The sequence below is a fragment of the Mercurialis annua genome, linkage group LG3 (assembly GCF_937616625.2).
Source record: "Mercurialis annua linkage group LG3, ddMerAnnu1.2, whole genome shotgun sequence".
NCBI classification, from domain to species: Eukaryota; Viridiplantae; Streptophyta; class Magnoliopsida; order Malpighiales; family Euphorbiaceae; genus Mercurialis; species Mercurialis annua.
This window is the reverse complement of record NC_065572.1, coordinates 3,819,741-3,840,956: the sequence shown is the minus strand read 5'-3', so window position 1 is coordinate 3,840,956 and position 21,216 is coordinate 3,819,741. Positions and strand designations below refer to the sequence as shown.

Below are 21,216 nucleotides of genomic sequence, written 5' to 3'. Positions count from 1 at the left end.
TCAATTTTCAAGGAAAATTTTAGCAGAAAAGAGAAAATTGAAGATCAAGAAAATTAAAGATGGCAGCTAGAGCTTTTAAAAAAAATGGCAGCTAAAAAATGGCAATAAGAAAAAGAACTAATCTGTATGAATGATATTCAAGTTTCCTTTGAACTATTAGAAGACAATATGACTAATTGGACAGCAAGTTATAATATGTTCAATGAAGTTCTAGCTCAATGTTTGGTTAGCAAGAAAGTGACAGTTTACATTTTTCGTATACCAATGAGTATAAATGCTTTTGATGCTGCACCTTCAAGGCAAGATGATTATGAGTTCTGGGACCCCAAACAATCTTAGGATAAGAGATAAAAACGATGCGGGATCATATTTCGCAACTTGCTCATCACGACGACACTCGCTCTTCATAATCCACCATCACCCGCCCTTTGTAAAGCTCTACGAAGCTCGTCAGCCATCCCTTGTAAAAGAACAGGTTTTCTAATCACTCCATTCATTCCCATCTGCAGGCATCTCTCCCAAATATGATCCTCAGCACTTGCAGTCAAGGCTATAATCAATGGCCAATTACGACTTCGGAACTTTCGGATTCTCATTGCCACTTCAAAACCGTCCATTTCCGGCATCTGAAGATCCAAAACAACCACTCCGAAAGAATTTTCAGAAGAAGTAATAGCACTGAGACATTCAAACCCAGAAGAAACAGCGGTTACTTCACAGCCTAATTTCCCGAGCAGCTTCTTCGTTACAGTTCTGTTTACGTCGTCGTCATCCGCAAGTATAACCCGAAGGCCTCTAAACAGAGAATTAGAACTTGGTTGGTCTGAGGTAGTTCCAGGGGCATATATTCCTCTTCCGTAAGAAGGCCGGATTTGAAACCTTAGAACCAGAGTCATGCTCTGAGCAAGACCCAGAGAATTATGAGAAATCCAAATATTACCTTGCATCATCTGCAAAAATGAAACTTATTTTCATTATGTTGAGACAAATAGGGTGCAAATAAAGTAACATCAGCAACAAAAAGCAAAACATTGATGAAGGCCTTCAAATGCTAACGAACTCAAAATTTATAGATGAAATTTAGATAGTTCGTTCATAGTTTATCCGTTCATATGGCTATACTTTCTATATCCCATCTTTGTGACTATTATAGGCTAGCCGGAAAACCTATAAGCCTGACTTACCGAAAACCAAAAGTTCCTATCTAAACGAATAATCAACAAGTTTAAGCAATACCGATGTAATATGAATGATTCACTAATTTCTGTCTGGATGAGCCTAGATGCAGAATCAGCAGAAAACAAGCTTAAGTATCTACCGCGACATCAAAATGCTTTCTATGTAATTGCTATTCAAAACACACGAACAATTCATGAAAGAAACTAGAAAACGGGAACTTTCTACCGCAAGCTGCTCAATTTACCCCAAGTATCCTCCACTGCAGTAAACAAGAGTAGTGTTCATCTTTATATATCAAAGAAGAACGCAAAAGTTCGGTCCTATGGGTCGTCTGCCCCCATCAAATTTATGGATAGTGCAACAAACTGACCAGAAAGAAATGATTAGATATGGGTAATAGTTTCATGGAGCTCACCTGCACAAGCTTTTTGCACATACTAAAGCTCAAGCCTTCCTTGACTTCATCATTGTTTTGCCTCCTCCCAGAAGAATGTGTGGCTGAAAACGGTCCGTCTGCTGAAGTATTCCTCTCCCTGATCTCAATCTCAAATTTTATAGAAACAAACTCCTCCGGTGCATTTGATTTCCACATGCCCATCATTCTATCATTCTTTCCCTGACTGCCACTCTCTGAAGAAACCCGAAATACTACTGTTCCACCACCATCATTGATGTTTAGAAGATATCCAACCATATGTAGGATCACTTGGAAAGCTCTTCGTTCATCTCCATTAACTAAATCAGGCAAAGAACTCTGAACATCAATTTCAAAACTAAAACCTTTGTACACACAAAAGCACTTAGCAAGGCAAGAAGCCTCCTTGAGCATGGAGTGCAGCCGGAATGGCCTCATTTCTAATGGAAATCTTCCATTATCTTTCGCTGAAATCTCCATCACATCATTAATCAGAGCGGAAAGAACATTGCTGGATTTTATCAAAGTATCAATGATAATCTTCTGTTGAAAGCTCATGCTATCATCTTGGAACATAGAAAGCAGGCCCAAGATTGAGTGCATGGGCCTCCTCATTCCATGACTCATCACCTTCTGAAATGAGTTCCTTGCCTGGCTTGCCATCATTGCATTCTTCTTAGCTTGCTGCAAAGCACGATTTTGCTCACTTAACTTCTCTCTCATTATTTGAGATTCTTCAAGCACTGAAGCATGAGATAAAGCGACAGCCACCTGATCAGCTACACACTCCACTATTTCCATTTCATCGAAGTTCCAAACCCTGGAATTCATGTTCGGAAGAACCAAAACCAGTATAGCATAAGAAGTTTCCACTAGTTCAGGTGTCCCTCCTTTAAAATTTGAAACCCGAAGCATAGGCATCCGAATTGCAGCCACAGCACCTGCCTCCTCAGAGCCACCACCACTTGCAGCGCCAATTGCTGCATTCGGCCTCAAAATCTTCACCCCCTTGCTGCCTTTTATCTCTAACACATCAGGGTCAGTGACGGGAATAGAAAAATGATAACTTTTAGAAGTTGGTTTCAACTCATGGGTGAGATTCATCTCCATTCTATTCTCATTTGGCATCCACACAGCACAATTGTGCAAATCCAACGTCTTAGAAAGCTCAACTAAAGTCGTATACAATATGTTATGCTTATCAAGCGACTTCCTAATTTCTCGAGTTAACATACGAACATGCAAACTTGCTTCCTTCTGCTTCTTCATAATACCAACTTCTTGATCTAACTCCAACACATTTTGCGTCAAGAAAATCTCCCTCACTTTCCATTTAAGAAGCAGAGGAATCAAAGTCAAAAGGGTAATCGCAGTTGCACATGAAACCAAAGCAGTAAGCAATTTAGCAATGGTGAGTGACAGCATCAGTTGAAACGAATGCGGCCCATAATAAGTCCAAGCATTGAGCAAATGAGTCAATCCACAAAGGACTATAAACGCAATAAACTGAAGAAGAACCCATTTAAACGGAAAATTCGAGCAGCTAATAAAGTAAAGAAGCTCAATAGGAATCGAAAAATACGCTACTGCAATCAACACATCACTCACTCTTTGACACTCTAGAATGCTTTGTATGCTCCATAACCCCTCATCATCACAGTTACAATTCGCAAACTCATTATCGATGGCAGAGACCGAGATCATAAGGCAAGCTATGACTAAGAACCCAGGAGCTAATGTTCTTAACATTGCACCTAACTTAACACCAGCTCAACACATTCTTGTCAACTCCTCAAGCTATAATTTACAGCTATAGAAAAAAACTAAATAAATTTACATCTTCCATGGCCTTACAAAGCCGCCACTCATTGCAAAAACCTCCACAAGATCTTATTTGCAATCAAAAACAAAACTCCATCAAGTAAATTTCAAGATCTTACAAGCTAGGCCCTCAATGACTGCTTATTTCTGTAGTAATCCTGTTATTTCCAAGCAATTTAAAACAAAAAACAATCAGCAACATGGATTAAAATAAATACAAGTATAAGAACAGAAAAAAGTAAATAAAATAACAAACCTTGTGTCTCTCATGCGCCTCAAACCGGCCAAAAACAAATGCAAGCTTAATTATCATATTCCAATGATAAAGAACACAAATTTTAGATTCTTAACACCATAAATTTCAAAATCTTTGATCAACCCAGAAACCAAAAACCCATCAAAGATTCGAAAACCACTTCAAAAAATGAAATTTTTTAAAAAAAAACCACTGTTAATTCTTACAGGGGAGTAGTTAAAAAAAATGTCAGAAAAAAAGATGGTATTGTTATTACTAATTAGAGACACACATCTTTCTCTCTCTAGATTCTAATTTTGTTTCTCTCTCTAACATCAGTGAGAAGAAATTAGAAAGAAAGAACCGAAAAAAAAGTGGTACCTGTCTGAATTTGGTTAATTTTTGTAATTTGTCAACATTTTACTGAGAGTTTAAGCATGTGGTTCCCACACATTGTATGTGAAGAGAATCTGGACGCTCTCCTAATTTATTTATTTTTTGTTTATATTTTTATGCCCCACAAAATAGAATAAAATATAAAAAAATAATTCCATCAATCTATCGTATGATTCATATTCATATCACCTTTTTTCATATTTTTTAAAAATAACTATAAATTTTGGAATACTATAATTATAATATCTTTATGTTTTAATTTCTAAATATACTTTATTTTTTATTTTTTATCATTTAATGAATTTTTGATATATTTATTTTTATATTAATATAGTAAAAATCAAAAATTCAATCGATGCTTCTAATTATTAAAAAATTATAATTGATAAAATAATTCGAGTACATACTAATTGTAATTAACTTTATTAAAAAATTAACTAAAATAATATGCAAACCCTATAGATTAAAGATAATTGTTAATTAGAATTTCAGTTTTCGAAATACAAGTAAAAAGAAATAATAATTATTAAAAAAATCATAACAAAAAAATTAATAGTGCCACTAAAATAAATTATTTATTTTATTTTTCATCAAAAAAAATTATTTATTTTGTTAATTTATTTTATATTTTGAAATTTATAGTGTAAAGTTTCAAAGTTTATTATCACTAGTATTGTAGTGGATTGTATATGATAATGTAAATGACTTGTTTTTTTTTTTATAAAATAACAAGTACTATAATTTTTAATAGAGGTGAGCAAATATTAACCAAACCAAATTAACCGATTTTTTTGGTTAATTCGGTTAAATTTTTTTTGTTAATTTAATAGTTTGGTCAGTTCAACTTATGAAAGATTTCAATTTAATCATAGTTAAATTTTTAGAATATTCAGTTACCTGAATAAACTGTATATTTTTATTCTATTTTTTTATATATTAATCAGCTTAACTGAATTAACCGACTTATTCGCTTAGTTTGATTTTAAATTTCCATAATTTCATCAATTCAAATAATTTAATTGATCGATCAATTAAATAACAATACAGTTAATTCTAAAGATGGACATGGACCGATTAACAAGGTTGTGAGCGTTATTTGTAAACCGTTTCATGAGTGTTATTTATAAACCGATTCATTATATTATAGTTTTTAAAATTTAAAATATCAAATGGTTAACCATATAACAGATTAACCATTTATAATGGTTTGAATTTTTAATTTTATGGTTTTTAATCATATGACCATAAAAAGATAAAATTTAACAAATTTAAATTTTTGAAATCAAATTTTAGTTATACCTAATACTCCCTCCGGTCCATAATATTTGTCACATTTGAGAAAATTTTTTTGTCCATAATATTTGTCATGTTATAATATCAAGAGAGCATTAATTGCTATATTTCATGTTTACCCCCTATTAATTTATCGAACCAATACAATAAACAAATAAAAATGTTAGTTATAAATGTAAACAAGTTTCAATGTAGGTTAAATTAGTAAAAGTGTTTACAAATTTAGACATATAAATTGATTTCTTAGTTCTTGTGTTAAAGCTAAATGCGACAAATATTATGGACCGAAGGAAGTGAAATAATAATTATATTTTATTTGTTTTAAAAAATAAGAAAATTAGATTGAAAAAATATTTTATTTCAAACATTTTGGTATATTATGTACATACAATTTTAAAAAATATATATAAATTATTTATACATCAGTTAATCGGTTAAATGTAATTTTTAGTAAATAATAAACTTAAACCATTAACCATAAGATTTGAATATATCAAACCTAAACCTAAACTGTTTTGAGCAATTAATCATATTTTTTAATTTAATTTTTCGATTTTGATTCGATTTGGTCGGTTTTTTTTCCCACCTCTAATTAATTCAATGAAAAATGATCACTCATAGGCCCTAGCTACTAGGCTACATAGAAAATCTACCAAAATCTATACGTGTGTAAAGTAAATCTAACATTAGTAGAAGCATCCTTAAATTTGAACCGTTGGATAGGGAGATTTTCTAATCTATTGGCGTAGATCTCAAGGTACGTATTTTGTTAGTACCGACGTTAATCTCCTAAATCCAACGTACGTGCTTACGTGGAAATCCCGACCGTTACATAAAGTATGGCAGTTAGAATTTGACCCGTTCGAGTTGACTCTGTCTCACAGTTGTTTTTCAAAAAGAAAAGAAAACTGATCACATGGTGCACGTGACATGGATACGTGGAATTATATTTTCTGGAGAAAATTATTTTTACTGTATGATTCATCTCTTCATTGAAATGACACATCATCCTTTACGTCATACTTAATCAAGATTAATCATTTGTTAATCAACATAAAAAAGAATATACACACTATTAAAACCCAAGTTAAAATATTTAACTTAATTTTTAATGATGTGTAAATTACTTTCACAGCTCATGCATAAATTATGAACGTTAATTAGCGTATTATTGTAATTTTTCCATTTATATTAAGATAAAGACTTAATAATTAAGAAAAAAATAATAAAAAATATACCCGGTGAATTTCAATTGATTTATATGACTTGATAAACGAAAATACATAATACAAGAACCTTGCCCAGCAATGATACATAATATTCAAAGAATTTTCATGCAACATAGTTTGCCATTAAAAAGAGAGTTTATTTGTACTTGTGGACTAAAAATTAAACTAAATTAGTGAAGACATACCTATAAATAGATGTTGATTGAGTTTTTTTTTCCTGAATAGGCAAATTCCATTATCCATGACAAATCTTCCCTACCACCACCAATATGTTGACATGGCCACTAGTCCTCAATAAGTCACATTCACATGCTGGTTGATGTCAAGTCAAATAATTGATTTAGTGTATACAATATTTGACTTCCTCTGCAATTAAATGCAGAAGAACAACATACATTCTCGGCACGGCTCGAAATGCCCTTCTACACCGTATGACAGATTGTATGTGCTGATCGTACAATCCGATCAAATAGCGGAGAAGGGTACACAGTTTTTCCATCAACCACAAATTTACGGGAAGGAAATGCGTATCAGCCGGTGACACTTCAGGATGCGAATTTGAGTAGAAAATATTATGATGATACACATGAACTAAGAAATTGTTAAGGTTGACAGACACTTTGAATTCTGAGCATCATTTTAGAAAGCATAATTAACAAAGCGAAAAAAAAGTGTGCAAGTGATCTGTACAGATATATGATGTTACACTCCAAGAGGGGGTGGAAAAAACGCCGTACTCGTACATGTGTTTCTCTTGTCTAAGTACCTGTGTCGTCTGGAAAGATGTTGGATCCGAAAATAGTCCGTTAGTCTGGGAACTGTTCATAGTCCCCATTTTCGGAAGATTGCCGTCCTGCATGACCTGTTCTTCCTGAAAAAAGAAACGGCTGAACGTCAGTCTTTCTATCTCTCATATCTATCTCTTACTTTTTGACGGATAATTCACCTGTCAAATCAAATGGAGGGGTGACTCGAGCTTCTGGACCGCTCCTCCAATCATGCATATTCCTAGGATTTATCATGAAAGGATTTCCTCCGATTGTTTGATGATCATCATTTCCCCTGTATGGATTCCTCCCGGATAGGTCAACAGGATTACCAAAGCCCATGTTCGACACTGTGGCTCCCCCAACTGGTGAAGGCAACTTGTTGGTGGAAGCATCAACTTGTACTCCAGATACAACATCCTTCTTGTTGTCGATCATGAATGTACCAACAATGACCTGTACATAGCTGACTACTAAATCATCGATATCAAATATCTGCTCATCCTACTTAAATATCGGCAAATAATTTCCACAAGGACAAGCACATGTTTACACGTGTCATTGGTCTTAAGACAGTCATCAGATTTCTCGTCACTAACATAAAGACAAACCTGAACAGGGCCACCAGCTATTAGAGGTCCACCAATTCCCCCTCCAACAATCTGACCATCAGTACTAGAAAGACATACACTAAGTCCTCCTGATCTGCCTCCAGTATCAGTGCGCACATATGATCCCGAGAGTGAAATGATCTCAAACCGGCCCTGGTGTATGCATGCAGAAAGCAATTATTTAGATAGTGTATCATATTGTGAATTAACATTCAATTCTCTTTATATTTAAATAGCATTCTTATTAACACAAACAATAAAGTCAGATAAAGTAGTGATCTCTTCGGCAAATAGCTAATTGAGATTTTATGCATTGAGTGATTGTCCAAAAGATCACAAAAAATACTAATTTACTAAGCAATATTTTGTGCTTCCCAGTCACTGAGAATTCTAAATATCCCTGGGCCAGAAATACATCAGCTGCTTAACAAACTTGACTTTGTATGTCCAAATAAGCACTTGTCTTATACTTTCACCTAGTTCCGCAGAATATTCCCAAATGAATAATAATTTCTGGAGTTACGGTGCAAATTTTGTAGTGTATTCGAATAGCATGATTTGGATGTCAAAAACATAAATTTTTCCACAAATGATTTTTTTTTCATTTTAATAAAAACGACAAGAAACCAAATAATTGTTCACGCATTAGTTTTGAATATCTTCATCCAATAAATTTCTATTTGTACAGCAATAACGTCCCTATCTGAAAATAAATAGGTTCTGAAACTTAAAAATTGCATGTGCATGCAAACAACTACCTCATATGTAATGCTGCCTCCTGAAGTTGCTGGCTGGCGAATAGATGCATTTGAAATCGAACCAGATGCAGACAAAATACAAATTTCACGCCTACTTTGTTGCATGAACATCATAACTTTCTGACTTACGTCCTGCAGGGCATCCACAAATTATGCTAATACATATTTCATGGCTTGCATGAACATCATAATTTTCTGATCTACATCCTCTAGTGCATCCATAAACTATGTTAGAAAGAAATGAATGGAGAGACAGTCAATAAACACAGAACATACATCAGTATTTAAACATGCCTAAGTTCTTATAGTCAAATCCAAATGGACGTGTTAAATGGCTTATATTTTCATATGCAGGATATCAACATCTAATGTACAATGAACAAAAACCTGCATAATGAAAGGTAAATAGTGCCTGTTTAGAAAACAGAAAAGGTGAAGAAAAGAGAGATACAAATCGACGAAGTACAATAAGCACAGTATCTACAACAGAAATTGCAATATAGCTACCAAGGCAATTCCAAAGTCTGTCTGAAAATCAAAATACCTTTTAGCTATAGTATTAGCTAAAAGATATATACTGTACTGTCTACATCTGATCCCACATGATGAGACAACAAGTAGTTCATAAAAGCTGGAATGAGATCTAAAATGCAATGAATACTGTTGAGAACTACCAAAATAAATTTGGGTTTATAGCACTAATTACCCATATAAGCATCCCTTACTTTTAGTGTGGTACTACAGAACATCAATTTCCATCACAACTTCACAAAACTTCCTCAGATACTCAGTCATTCTCAACCATGAAAATATATAAGCAATCAAGAGGACATCTCTTCTAGCATATCAAGTGAAGAAAGATCTTCTTCTAGCTATCTAGTTGATGAAAGGGAAAAACCAAGTAAAGTAGTCATGATTTTCAGTTGTATAAGAAATTTAGGAGACTACGTATGGTAAACCTGATGCATATTTAACGGCAGCAATAAGTAATTTTTTCAACAAGATATATCATTTTATATGTCAATAATAGTAATAGTTCTAGATAATAGTAATAGTTCTAGATAATTCTTTCTGTAGCGATTATCATTTTATATGTCAATGCCATCACAACCATAGAAAAACAAGGAAATACTTTCATTCATCATCATGTCATGAAGTTAGCATTACAAAACAACTGCCGATATCACATGTTTTCAGACTCCAATAATGTTCTTAAACACCCAGAGAAAATGTAAAGCTAATATAAGTCAATAACAATAATTTGCATTATGTGCGCACTACAGATTAGCAGAAAAAGCAATAAAAATGTCATCAGTACCTTCTAAAAATCTAAATCAATTCCCTAAAGGACAAAGCTAAGAACTCAAGCAACTGACTAGAAAGCATATATGTAAGAGACATCAAACAAGACATCAAAATTTAAAGTAGTCTAACTATTAACGTTATTTCACTTCCAAAAAATCTTCACTATATATTCAGAAAATTCATCCAATCACTTAATATCAAAAGCATAATCAAAGCATGCTATACAAAAAGATATACACACAAAAACTTATAAAAATAAGTACATTTTCACATGGTACCCTAAGCAGTCAGAAAAAATAACACTATCATTAAAGATTAAAAAAAATTCATACCTCGCCAGCAGATGCAGATATAATATGAGGAGTAAAACCTTGCCCTGCATTGCCTGCAACAACCAATAAGCATAATATCTTAGTTCTTGAAAACATGTTTACAATTCAATTGAGAATTGTGAAACTAAATGCATTTAATCAAACATACACCCAGAAATGGAAATTGACATTGCTTCATACATGATGCTACACATCGTATAGAACAATTAAACTGGAATGATAAAATTATGTCAGAATATAAGGTCATTATCCAACTATCAATGTATAAATGACAATGAGCAACTTGAAAGATTTTTAAAGATGCAAGTTCAATCCAATAAATCAAAAGCAGAGAATCTCAGCAACATTAACATCATATTTAAAACTTAACATGTTGTAGAATCCACTTTGTTCTCATTTAAGCATATTATTAATCAACTGGTTGAAACAGCATATTCCAAGACTTTGAACAAAAGATAATATCCAACAAAAAAGTTTGTAACTAGTTACGAACACCCAATTTAACTAGCAAGATAAGCAGGTGAAATTCAACCGACCACCTGACATCTTTCAAACATTCAAAATATATTTAAGTGTTCCTAACCTTCTCTCAATAAAACTTCACAAGATAATAGAAGCAAGGCATTTTCTCATTCAGGTATAACCATTACATAATATAAAAAACGACCAAAGCTACATAATTTTTTATTTTTTTTGATAATTGGGGAGGGAGAATCCTTGTAGGAGGATTTGAACCCATGACCTAACAATTTGCTGCCCAGCATTTATACTGTTTGAGCTATAGCTCATTGGTACATAAAAATTTACTTTGCTGCTTTATTCTTTTCATTTCTCATCACATCAAACTCCATTAAATAGGGAAAAAAGTGCGAAAAAGTCAATATGATGTCAACAATCCAATAACAAATGAAACAAAGAAACACCTAATGATGGTTAAAAACCAAATAACATAACAAACAATAAATCTTACAATCAACTAATAAATGTAATCCAAGAACAACACAACTGCTACTGCTACACACACCATAGAACTAACTATCCCTCATAAATTCAACATGTAAATTCAAAAAGACCAACAAACAAATCCTCAAAATCAACTAAAATTTGCAATCTAACCAGAAATTCACATTCACCACAAAAAAGGTCAAAACTTTGCAATTTTCTTTTTGGTGATGAGGACTCACTACCCCGAGCCGAAGCCCAGATCACTGTCAAACCCTGGAATGTGGACCGACCACAAGTCCACATAGCCGGCAGCCCAATCCCAACCACTCCATTTATTAGAAATGGAGTAGCCGGGATTTGAACCGGCGAACATGACACCATGATGGCTGAGGCTTAGACCATTAGACCAAACAATAAAAACACAACAATTCAAGTAAGGAAATTGCAAAGAACATAACTTTAAATAAAATTCATAAAACCCAATAAAAGAACCCACCAAAAGCAACCGACTGTTGAGACTTTTTTGAAGAACTTGAATACGAAGGGGAAGAACCACCTCCACCGCCAGCAGCAGCAGCAGCTTCTCTTTTTTCTCTAGCAGCAGAATTCGATGTAGACGACGCCGTTTTCTTCGCCGCCAAAGCTTGCTCCGGCGTCCCATACTTCCTCGGACGACCACGCTTCCTCCTCGGTGACTCAACCGGTGCACTACTCACTGCCGCCGTAGATGGCCCCACTGAGTGTGGATAAACCATGTGGGCCCCTCCACCGCCAGTATCATGAGGCTGCGCCGGTGGAAGAAGGCCATTGGTATTAGAAGGTGCAGTGGTGGCCGGAGGAGCTGTGGCAGTGGTGGTGTTGGTGAAGTAAGAAGAGGTGAAGTGGTGATGGTGGTGGGTATCATTAGGCTCCATTTCCATCAGATATTTTCTTTTCTTTTTTCTTAATTTTTTTTTTATTTTGGATAGAACTGATATTTTAAATTATATTTTTAGGGTTTTTCTCAAAATTCTATATAAAGAAAAAGGGCAGTGATTCAGTGAATTTCAGTCGTTGGATTATGGATTTGATCGGGTTCTTACAAGAATCTAGATTGGGTTTCTATGGTGTTGATTATCAGCCGTTGGATTGTTTGATTCTATCACTTGATGACTTCATCTTGACTTTCCAGAATCTAATAAAAAAATCTCTAAACTTTTTGTTAAATTTTTTATTTATTTAGAGAATAGTAATGTTAAGACCACGTGTGTTTTAGATTGGTTTTTTTGGCGGTTAATAAATTCAATGTTGGCATTAGCCGTTAAGGGATTAGAGTGTACGGTTCATGATTTTGAAGAAGGAAATAAATATCTGAATTTACTAAAAAAAAATCATGTAAATGTGATTTACTTTTGGTTTTCATGTCAGATCATTTTGTTTGTCAAAAATCTAGTCTTTATAAAATGAAGTAAATGTTTAAAATTGAAGTGTTTACAAGGGAATAACGAGTAAAAAATTAAAATTTATTTTGCGCATTACTAGAATAAAATATTTTTTTCTAAACTAAAATTTTATGGAAAAGTAAGTATATCAACTCAAATTTATAAAAAAAATATTTAATAATTATTTACAACCGAATTTATAATGAACTATCCTCATAAGAATGAATTCTTCTGAGAGAGATCTCACTGCGCTTTATGAAACTTCCGTTGTAATTAAAATAAGCACAATGCATACATAACACCAAGAAAATTGGTCCAATTCTGTCTCACATTTTTTTTTAAAAAAAATTAAAGTTTAGGATTCAAATTGAACTTAATACACACCCCTACTAAGCATATCATGAAAAATAAAGAATGAGGGGTAAAGTAAAAAAAGGAAGAGGATTATTGCTGAATGCTGTTCATGAACTCGTGCAACAAGATTAATTAACTCACATTTAATAATTTTAATCAATTAGGGACAAAATACTCTTCAACTTTAAATCAAATAATTCCCAAATTGTACAAAATAAACGCGTTCATATGCCACAATGACCCAATACCTTTGTTCGTAAAAAAATGACGAGTCGATCATGTCAATAGAAGACTAATAAAACATATGAACAAACAAACATAGGCAAAATGATACACAATCAAGTAAGTGTTTCATTCAGTACAGCAAATTTACAAAATCAGTTTGGAATTTCATCCTTGGCTGCATTGCCCTTGCCGTTTTCTTCTGTATCAGATGTGATGTCATGCAAGGTCTTAAGTTCCTCCAACTGCAACATAACAGAAAATAAATTAAGATAGCAGCCAAAAGAATATGTGGGAATCAATAAAAACAAACAAAGGAATACTAATTTTCAAATAACAATCATACATTCATTTTTGCAGGAAATATTAAATAGCCTCAACGATATCATCACCAACTATATCGTGTTTGCATAACAATCCTGGCAAGCTATCACTGCTACTCGTACGGTTTTACAATCCTCATCGTTTCTTCATCTCAATTACCATATTTTTTCAAGTAAGGTCATTTTCGAGGTAAGAAGTTTCATTTTGGGAGTAAAACAAAGGAAAAGACAGCAAATGAATTTACGTTTAATGTTTCATGCCCATGCCAGCTGTTTACTGATCCGCTACTACTCCACCAGAATTAACACGACAGAGATAGGGTTCAAACAAGAATGGATTTTGAAATGCCACTTATATTGAGACTAAAGTTTGAAAGGACATGGACCCTAAAGAATGCAGCATAATCACTCAAGGCATTACTCCAAATTCTAGAAGAAACTCGTATCCATTTTAAAATGTCAAGCATACATCACTGTTTGTGTTAGAGAAAACCGCTAGATTATGGCACAATGTGTCTCACCTCTTTGCAAATATCTTGGTGTTTTGCTGAAAGATCATCGTACTTGGTTTGCAAATCTATCATTTCCGCTTGCAGCGTTTCATACTCGGACAAACTTGGACCCCCTAACTTTTGTTGAATAAATCTGTTAAAAAGCAAGCATCTGTTTAGCTATACAATACATTCTTGCATTCATTTGGTGTAACGCCACTAATATGGAAGTCCAAAAATTAAACAGGGAATACTGCAATCTGTTTCTAGAAAACCCAGTCTGTTAAAAGGCTACTTAAATCAACAAACCTAACCAAGACGTGACACGGTTGGCACGTAGCCCAAAGCCGGTAACATGAGTCTAATTTAGTTTAATTTAACCACATTGTCCTTGGATTTTCTCCAATTTGAACGCCTGCTTAACCACTTCTCTTAACTTTTGATTCAGTTAAGCACTATGGTACTCATAATATGACATGATCTAGAAATAGTCCCAAAGCAAATACAATGAACTGTTGGCTGCACAGGCATATGTGTATGATTTACAGTATCTATGACAAAACAAAAACAATAAAGACAAACATTGGCCCAAACTAATTATTTTTTGTTATTATCAAAGAAAACATTTCAACAGAAAATATTGCCAAATGCAATTAAGGATCATAATCATATAAGAAAATGACATGCCCCCAAGAAAGGCATTTAATAAGAAAATAAAGACATAATCAAAGTGGCAAATAGAACACATCACTATACATTTACTTCAAAATATCCAAAGAAGCTGAGACTTACTCAAGGGCAGAGGAAGGCTTCTCATTCTGCTCATACAATGCAACCAAAACTACATAAACAACACAAATTCAAGAAAGAAACAAAATTTCATAAAAATGATAAGTGATAACAAAGAACATAGGAAAAAAAAAAAGCAAAACCTTTAGTGAGAGAATCAAGAACACCACTAGATTCAAGATACTTCCTAAAAGTTTCCTTCTTTACTTCTTTTTCCTGCAAATCAAAATGTGTTAAAAGTGAAAGATCTTAAAGTTGCAGTCTTTTCTTGAACAAAGTTACAGTCAAATGAAGAAGTAATTACCTCTTTGTAACGCATCATCATCTATTTGTTGCTGAATCTGCTTCTTTCGTCTTCACGGGTTTCACTCATAAATTATCTTACAGACATTCGGACAGCAAAGAAATCAAAACGGTGGGCTTCATTGAGTTTAATGCGTGAGCTAGCTTTCCCTGTCGAGCCCACATGAACTTAGACAATAATTGGTCTTTTTGTATTTGGAAAAATTGCTTTTTATTTGCACATTTTAGTCAATTGCCACTAAATTTTTATTTTTTTATAATTATCTTTCAATCAATCAATATTTTTCGTTTCGGAATAGTGTCAGTGATGTTTCAGATACGAAACTTCATTTTAACAATTTTTTTTTTAAATAACACCATTTCATCATGTCCGTGTTCTAGTGTCTGGTTTTTCCGTATCTGTTTTCGTGCTAATTTGAAGTGTGCAACAAATGAATAACTAATCGGAATCAAATTTAAAATTGAAAAAAGATATTACTGTTTAGTTTGGTTTGATTTTAAACACTAAAAAAAATAGAAAAAATGAGCAAACCAAAAAAATAAGCACCAAAACTTATGTACGATTAGACTATAGTTTTTCTTTGAACAAAGGGTCAACGCGCCCCCTAAACTTGTAACACGGGGCCATCTAACCCAATTTATACTTTTTTGAGCAACTAACCCCAAAACTCTTCAATTTTGGGTCAAATAACCCATAATTATATTTTTAAAATGTGTAAAATATAAATCGGAGGCGATGGATGCAAAAAGGTAATTAGATATTTCCCTAATTGTTGCGATATAATTATTCTAAAATCTATTTTTTAAAATAAAAATATAAATTATGGGGTTATTTGACCCAAAAATGAAGAGTTTTGGAGTTAGTTGCTCAAAAAAGTATAAATTGGGTTAGATGACCCCGTGTCACAAGTTTAGGGGGCGCGTTGACCCTTTGCTCGTTTTTCTTTCATATATCTCAATAATAATTAGACCAATAATAGCAGTTGAAAAGGATTCTCTTTTATAAGCACACAACTAGCTAAGCTTCTAATGCATAATAGCTTAAGAATCAAGATAGAGACTTGCATTGCCATTTCCTAATACTAATGTTACAATACAAGAATGAAACATGATACAGGAATTGCAAAATGGTACAAGATGGTACACATAACTGATTCCGCAGTTATGGAGTCATAACGCAACGGCACCATGAAGATCCGACATGACCGGATTTAAAGAATTTGGCAGGCAGCTCGAGTGCCTGGACGGAGAGGGTCGAACAGAAGATGCTTCTTTCCATCCTTCAAGATGACAGCCGTACGGAAACTACTAGAATTGGAAGGATCATTACCAGACCATAGTTCACCAAAGAATCGATATTTTCAATTCTTTCGACCTTGCTGTTTACAGTGTTCCACATTCGCGTAAAAGGGCAACCCTGCAGCATGTTTCTCAGATATTTACGCATAACCAATGCATAAAATCAATTTGAACAGATTTTCATACATGGGGATGTGAATGAATTACCTCCGTCTTAATTCCAGTACTCTGATCCTGAACATTTGAATTTATCAGTGTCCTTCTCTCGCCATGTTCAACCGATTTATCCAATGGTTCTTTAGTTTCAACTGTGTTCCGTGTTTTTCTTTGATGAACTATATAAGGAGAATCAGTATGTATAGTTTCCATGACTGAACCAAAAAAGTTTGTCACGGGTACCTAGACAGAGAGAGGATGCCAATAATAGTTACGGCCTGCTGCTACTTTTCGAGTACAGTAAATCAAGCATGATATATTAATTTGACTATAATAGTTTGTCGTTCAGCACTTAGTACCTGTTCCAGCTGTCGCTGGTATAGATCTGTTCGGTAATATGCAGTTGACATCAGTGTATTTGGATCATATGAAGTAAAAAGACTGCAAAACAATAAACCGATATTAGGTTTATGGTCAAAATGAACGTGATTCAAGAGTAGCAGGTATTGTTCTTTTTGAATGAACTGAACCATCCCTCCAACGCAATGGACCAATAAAATGAAACAACACATTTCAAAGGCAAACTCTTTCCTATTCCCCGCATAAGTAAAATGATCAAATCTCCATCAGAGAAGAACCGCCAGATACTAAAGAAAATTGAACAGGTTTAATGTCCTGTATAATTACCTGCTCAATGAAGAATTGGCATAAATGCTTAGCCTCTCAAAGAATGCAAGAGTGTAGAAAGTAAAACGATCCACAACAGAAACACCAACCTTTGAAGAAATAACAGGGCACGTGTCAGTAAAAGGAACTTACGAACCTCGAAGTGAAGCAAAATCAAAACAAAAATGCAACGTCTAGCACTCGTTTCTAAAGGAAGCACAAAATGGGAAATGTGATCAATCCGCACACACTCACATCGGAGTCCAAATGGTGTGAATATGAATTCTCTCCTTTCATGCTGCTTCCAATAGCCAAAACACCAGGGGAGTGAAGCTGAAAAACAACATGCCCTTGCATCAGTATTAAAATCTACTCTCTTGTGGACTATATATTATTCTACTTACAGGAGTCACAAGAATGAGCTAGTTTAACCATAAAACATATTTTCCTAATTTTTTTAATTACCAATTGACTTCATATAAAACAATAGCAAATTCACACAAAATAAAATTGCTGATATTATACTATGATTTATGACTGAGAATCTTTATGAAGTACCAAAAAAATTGATTGCATTATATCTGCATAAACTATAAACATTAAATAACATCCAGTAGAGAAGATTAATCACCTGGTTAAATAGAGTGGCAGCTTGGCAAGTGTCCACCATTATCAGAAGTTCCTTAAACCTAGATTATCACATCAACCACGATAGTCCATCAGCAATCATAGATACCAAAACTAATGCACCTAAAAGTCCAGAAACTGATATAGATAGTGCAATTTTTTTTTTAAAGTATAGAACCTATCAGACTGTTATAGCCTGATGGCATTAAATATTCTCAAATAACAGCATCAATAAGCATGAATTTAAAAGCAATCCCACCTACGCTTTTCCTTCATTTGCTTCACAGCATCAGCTAAATCGTGGCTTTGGAGCTCTTCAGAATCCTGAAACTTCAAGAATTCATCTCCACCGTGTCCTGTCATGTACACGAGAATGTGACTTCCTTCATCACTTAAAAGACGCTTTGATCTTGGAACAGAAGCAGCATGGCGCCCCGTTAAAACCCGCAAGAAATTTTCAACTGTCACTTCATACCCTCGGTAATCTACCTGAGGCATTGTAGCTCAACAAATCAGGGTCTTTTAAGGAAAATAAATCTTGATAAGTCTTTCAGCTGCCATTTGATCTAAAGCAAAAAATTGCTCTCACTTCATTATAAACACAAATAAACAAGACTTCAGTTTGATTTGCTAAGGAAGAAAGACGATATAGCATAATACTAAATGCTATACTTGACGCAGGCGTTATGGAATGAGAAAGAACGAATCTAAATGATGTTACAACTAACCCTGACTTGTACAATGCAAAGAGAGCACAAATAAGATTATGTAAGTAACAGAAAGCAACCGTTGAGCACATTAACCGAGAAATTTATAGTTGCTGAAAACTATATCATTTTAAACCGTGATATTCTTTAAGCATGTGATTTTAAAAAAAAATCAATACCAATGACCTTTTTTGTACCTTAACCTAAACATCCGGTCCTGATGATAGATAGACTACTAATCAAACATCAGGCCAAATGAAGTAAAGCTTTTATCTCTCATTTATACAGACAGCTCCACTGAAGTACATGACTTTCAGACATGAACACGAAAGAGTTACCCTGCTTAAAGATACAATCTTCTACAACTTTCTGCCTAACTAACGTATGATCGAAAACCAACAAAATGGAACAAAAAGCAACACAAAAAGGACAGAAAATAGCTAATGGAAAACCAAACTGACCTCAACATTATCTCCATATAAATTAAGTCTATGATTCTCATTATTGAATACTTGGGCAGGGTACTTATTCCTAGCATTACAAGCCATATCATCAGCCAACATAAGTATTATTCTCTCATCAGGTATTCCTAGTCTCTTAACTGTCCTGCAAAAAACAAAGAAAATTTCCCAAATGAAAAAAACAAATTATAAGAGAACATAAAACAAAGATTGACATATTGATCCAAAAAATGAATTTAAAGAAACTCGAGCGTTAGCAATGAAGATTGAAACTTTAATCCAAAAAAACTATCAAGTCCTTACCTATATAAAGATAAAGTATTAGCCATGTGTCTGTAATTAAACCTGAATTAACAGAATAACAAACTCCAATTACAATCAACAATGAAATTACACCCAATCGGCCATAATTCAAGAAAGATGAAAACTTTAACAAATTGAAGAGATTTTAACAAATGGGTATGAGTTGAATTTACCAGAAACGAGAGGTGCAGACTAAAACAGCCCAGTTATTGGTGTGCATGGTGGTGTCAGTTGAAGATGAATGTGAAGCAAATTCAATTGAATTGCAGTGACCCATGAGTAGAAAAACCAAGAAAATCATCATTTTATAATTGTAAATCTTGAACCACATCTTGATGTTCGATCTGAATTCTCAGAAAGGAATTATTTTAATTGTATTTTTGCTTGTTAATTCATAACATAACTAATCTTTAATTTGATCTCTTTTTTATTATTTTTGAAAATTATTTGATGGTTGAGTATGAGCTCCTCCAGTTCCCTGAATAGGGTTAGGGCCGGATCCAATTAGAAGCCGGGTCAGGACCAGTTGTAGCAACTGTAAAGTAACTACCCGGGGTGCAGTGAGGGTTAAATATAATGCACACCTGAGATTTGCCTTAATATGTAGTTTGATTCGTGTTGTTTCAAAATCAACATTGTGATATTTTTTTTCTTTTTTGATAATCGGGGTGGGAAAGGGTTTGCGGGAAGTAAATGAACTCACGATCTTAGCAGAATGATGTCCATCGCCTATACTAGATCTAAAAATGGTTCAGATGTCACGATCTGATTTTTCGGAACAGAACCGATGCTAGGGAATGAGAGTGATTGCTCCGAAACTCGTAGCAAGACTAACTTTTACCATAAATTCTTTGCAAGAAAATTTAACCGATTATAATGTTTTAAACTCGTTTCCATAAAACCGGTTTAAATCACATGTAAAAACTTAGACATTAAACATCGTATTCATATATCATATCGCCCCGTTCCGTAATATCATTCATAAACACATGCCGCAAACATAATTGCGCAGTTAATTGTACATGCTTACATTTATTAAAATATAATAAGTCAGAGTTTTAACGGCATCACAAGTTCTAGTAAAAGCCGGACAAGAAATCCATAATAGTATTACTACTCCTTCTGCAGCGCTAGAGTTTTAAAAATATTGTACTTTATTACAAAACAGACAAATTTTCAGAAACAGGATTGGAAATCATTTACACAAAAACTATTCACCTTAAAAATGGATAAAACAACGGGGTCAGTTTTAAACTGAAAGAGCTCGCAAAATCTACTAATAAACATTAATATAAAACCATATGCAGCCAAAAATATTCGATTGAATTCCGAACAAATCGATATAAAGAACGTGCAATTCCGTCGAGAAACGAAGAAACGGCATCGAACCGAAGTTGATCGCCATTTTTCCTTTGTCTGATGCATTTTCTCCTTCTTTCTGGATTGTTCTGATTCCATTAATTCATATATATATATATATATATATATATATATATATATATATATATATATATATACTTGGTTAATTATCCTTTTAATCCTTCATTTCTTTATCTTAAACCAATTCTCTTTTAAATTTTCTAATTTAACTAATCGATAATAACTCAAATACGAGCGTATTATTTATACTCAAATAAATAATACTAATCCATAATTATTATTTCCCGTCAATAACCTTTTATTTGTAATTCCCGAGAATTAACTGGTTAATTACCAATTTGGGACTCGAACTTAATTTTTATGACTTTTTCTTAATATTTCCCTTAATCCCAATTCTGTCTTTTAATTAAGTTATAATATCAAACTTT

General features: G+C 33.6%; 4 protein-coding genes across 4 annotated transcripts; all 4 read right to left on the bottom strand.

Annotated features, from left to right (window-relative positions):
- Nucleotides 1-123: 123 nt before the first annotated feature.
- LOC126673516 (protein EIN4) lies at nt 124-4,039 on the bottom strand. Its single transcript, XM_050367686.2, has 3 exons — nt 3,672-4,039; nt 1,595-3,573; nt 124-950 (listed from the first exon to the last, which is right to left on the bottom strand). The coding sequence occupies exons 2-3, from the start codon at nt 3,341-3,343 to the stop codon at nt 405-407; spliced, it is 2,295 nt and encodes a 764-aa protein (XP_050223643.1). The 5' UTR covers nt 3,344-3,573; nt 3,672-4,039; the 3' UTR covers nt 124-404.
- A 3,086-nt stretch (nt 4,040-7,125) lies between these two features.
- On the bottom strand, nt 7,126-12,276 carry LOC126673679 (AT-hook motif nuclear-localized protein 14). The gene is made up of 6 exons (XM_050367912.2): nt 11,783-12,276; nt 10,342-10,394; nt 8,705-8,836; nt 7,947-8,099; nt 7,515-7,791; nt 7,126-7,439 (listed from the first exon to the last, which is right to left on the bottom strand). Exons 1-6 carry the CDS (start codon nt 12,204-12,206, stop codon nt 7,375-7,377), a joined length of 1,104 nt encoding a protein of 367 aa, XP_050223869.1. The 5' UTR covers nt 12,207-12,276; the 3' UTR covers nt 7,126-7,374.
- Nucleotides 12,277-13,233: 957 nt separating this feature from the next.
- Nucleotides 13,234-15,319, bottom strand: LOC126671470 (uncharacterized). Its single transcript, XM_050365238.2, has 5 exons — nt 15,191-15,319; nt 15,030-15,102; nt 14,890-14,938; nt 14,128-14,251; nt 13,234-13,528 (listed from the first exon to the last, which is right to left on the bottom strand). The coding sequence occupies exons 1-5, from the start codon at nt 15,209-15,211 to the stop codon at nt 13,439-13,441; spliced, it is 357 nt and encodes a 118-aa protein (XP_050221195.1). The 5' UTR covers nt 15,212-15,319; the 3' UTR covers nt 13,234-13,438.
- An 847-nt stretch (nt 15,320-16,166) lies between these two features.
- Nucleotides 16,167-19,875, bottom strand: LOC126675322 (uncharacterized). Its single transcript, XM_050369943.2, has 10 exons — nt 19,582-19,875; nt 19,409-19,450; nt 19,106-19,250; nt 18,197-18,426; nt 17,942-17,999; nt 17,566-17,643; nt 17,332-17,420; nt 17,004-17,085; nt 16,696-16,887; nt 16,167-16,606 (listed from the first exon to the last, which is right to left on the bottom strand). The coding sequence occupies exons 1-10, from the start codon at nt 19,737-19,739 to the stop codon at nt 16,472-16,474; spliced, it is 1,209 nt and encodes a 402-aa protein (XP_050225900.1). The 5' UTR covers nt 19,740-19,875; the 3' UTR covers nt 16,167-16,471.
- Between the last annotated feature and the right edge of the window lie 1,341 nt (nt 19,876-21,216).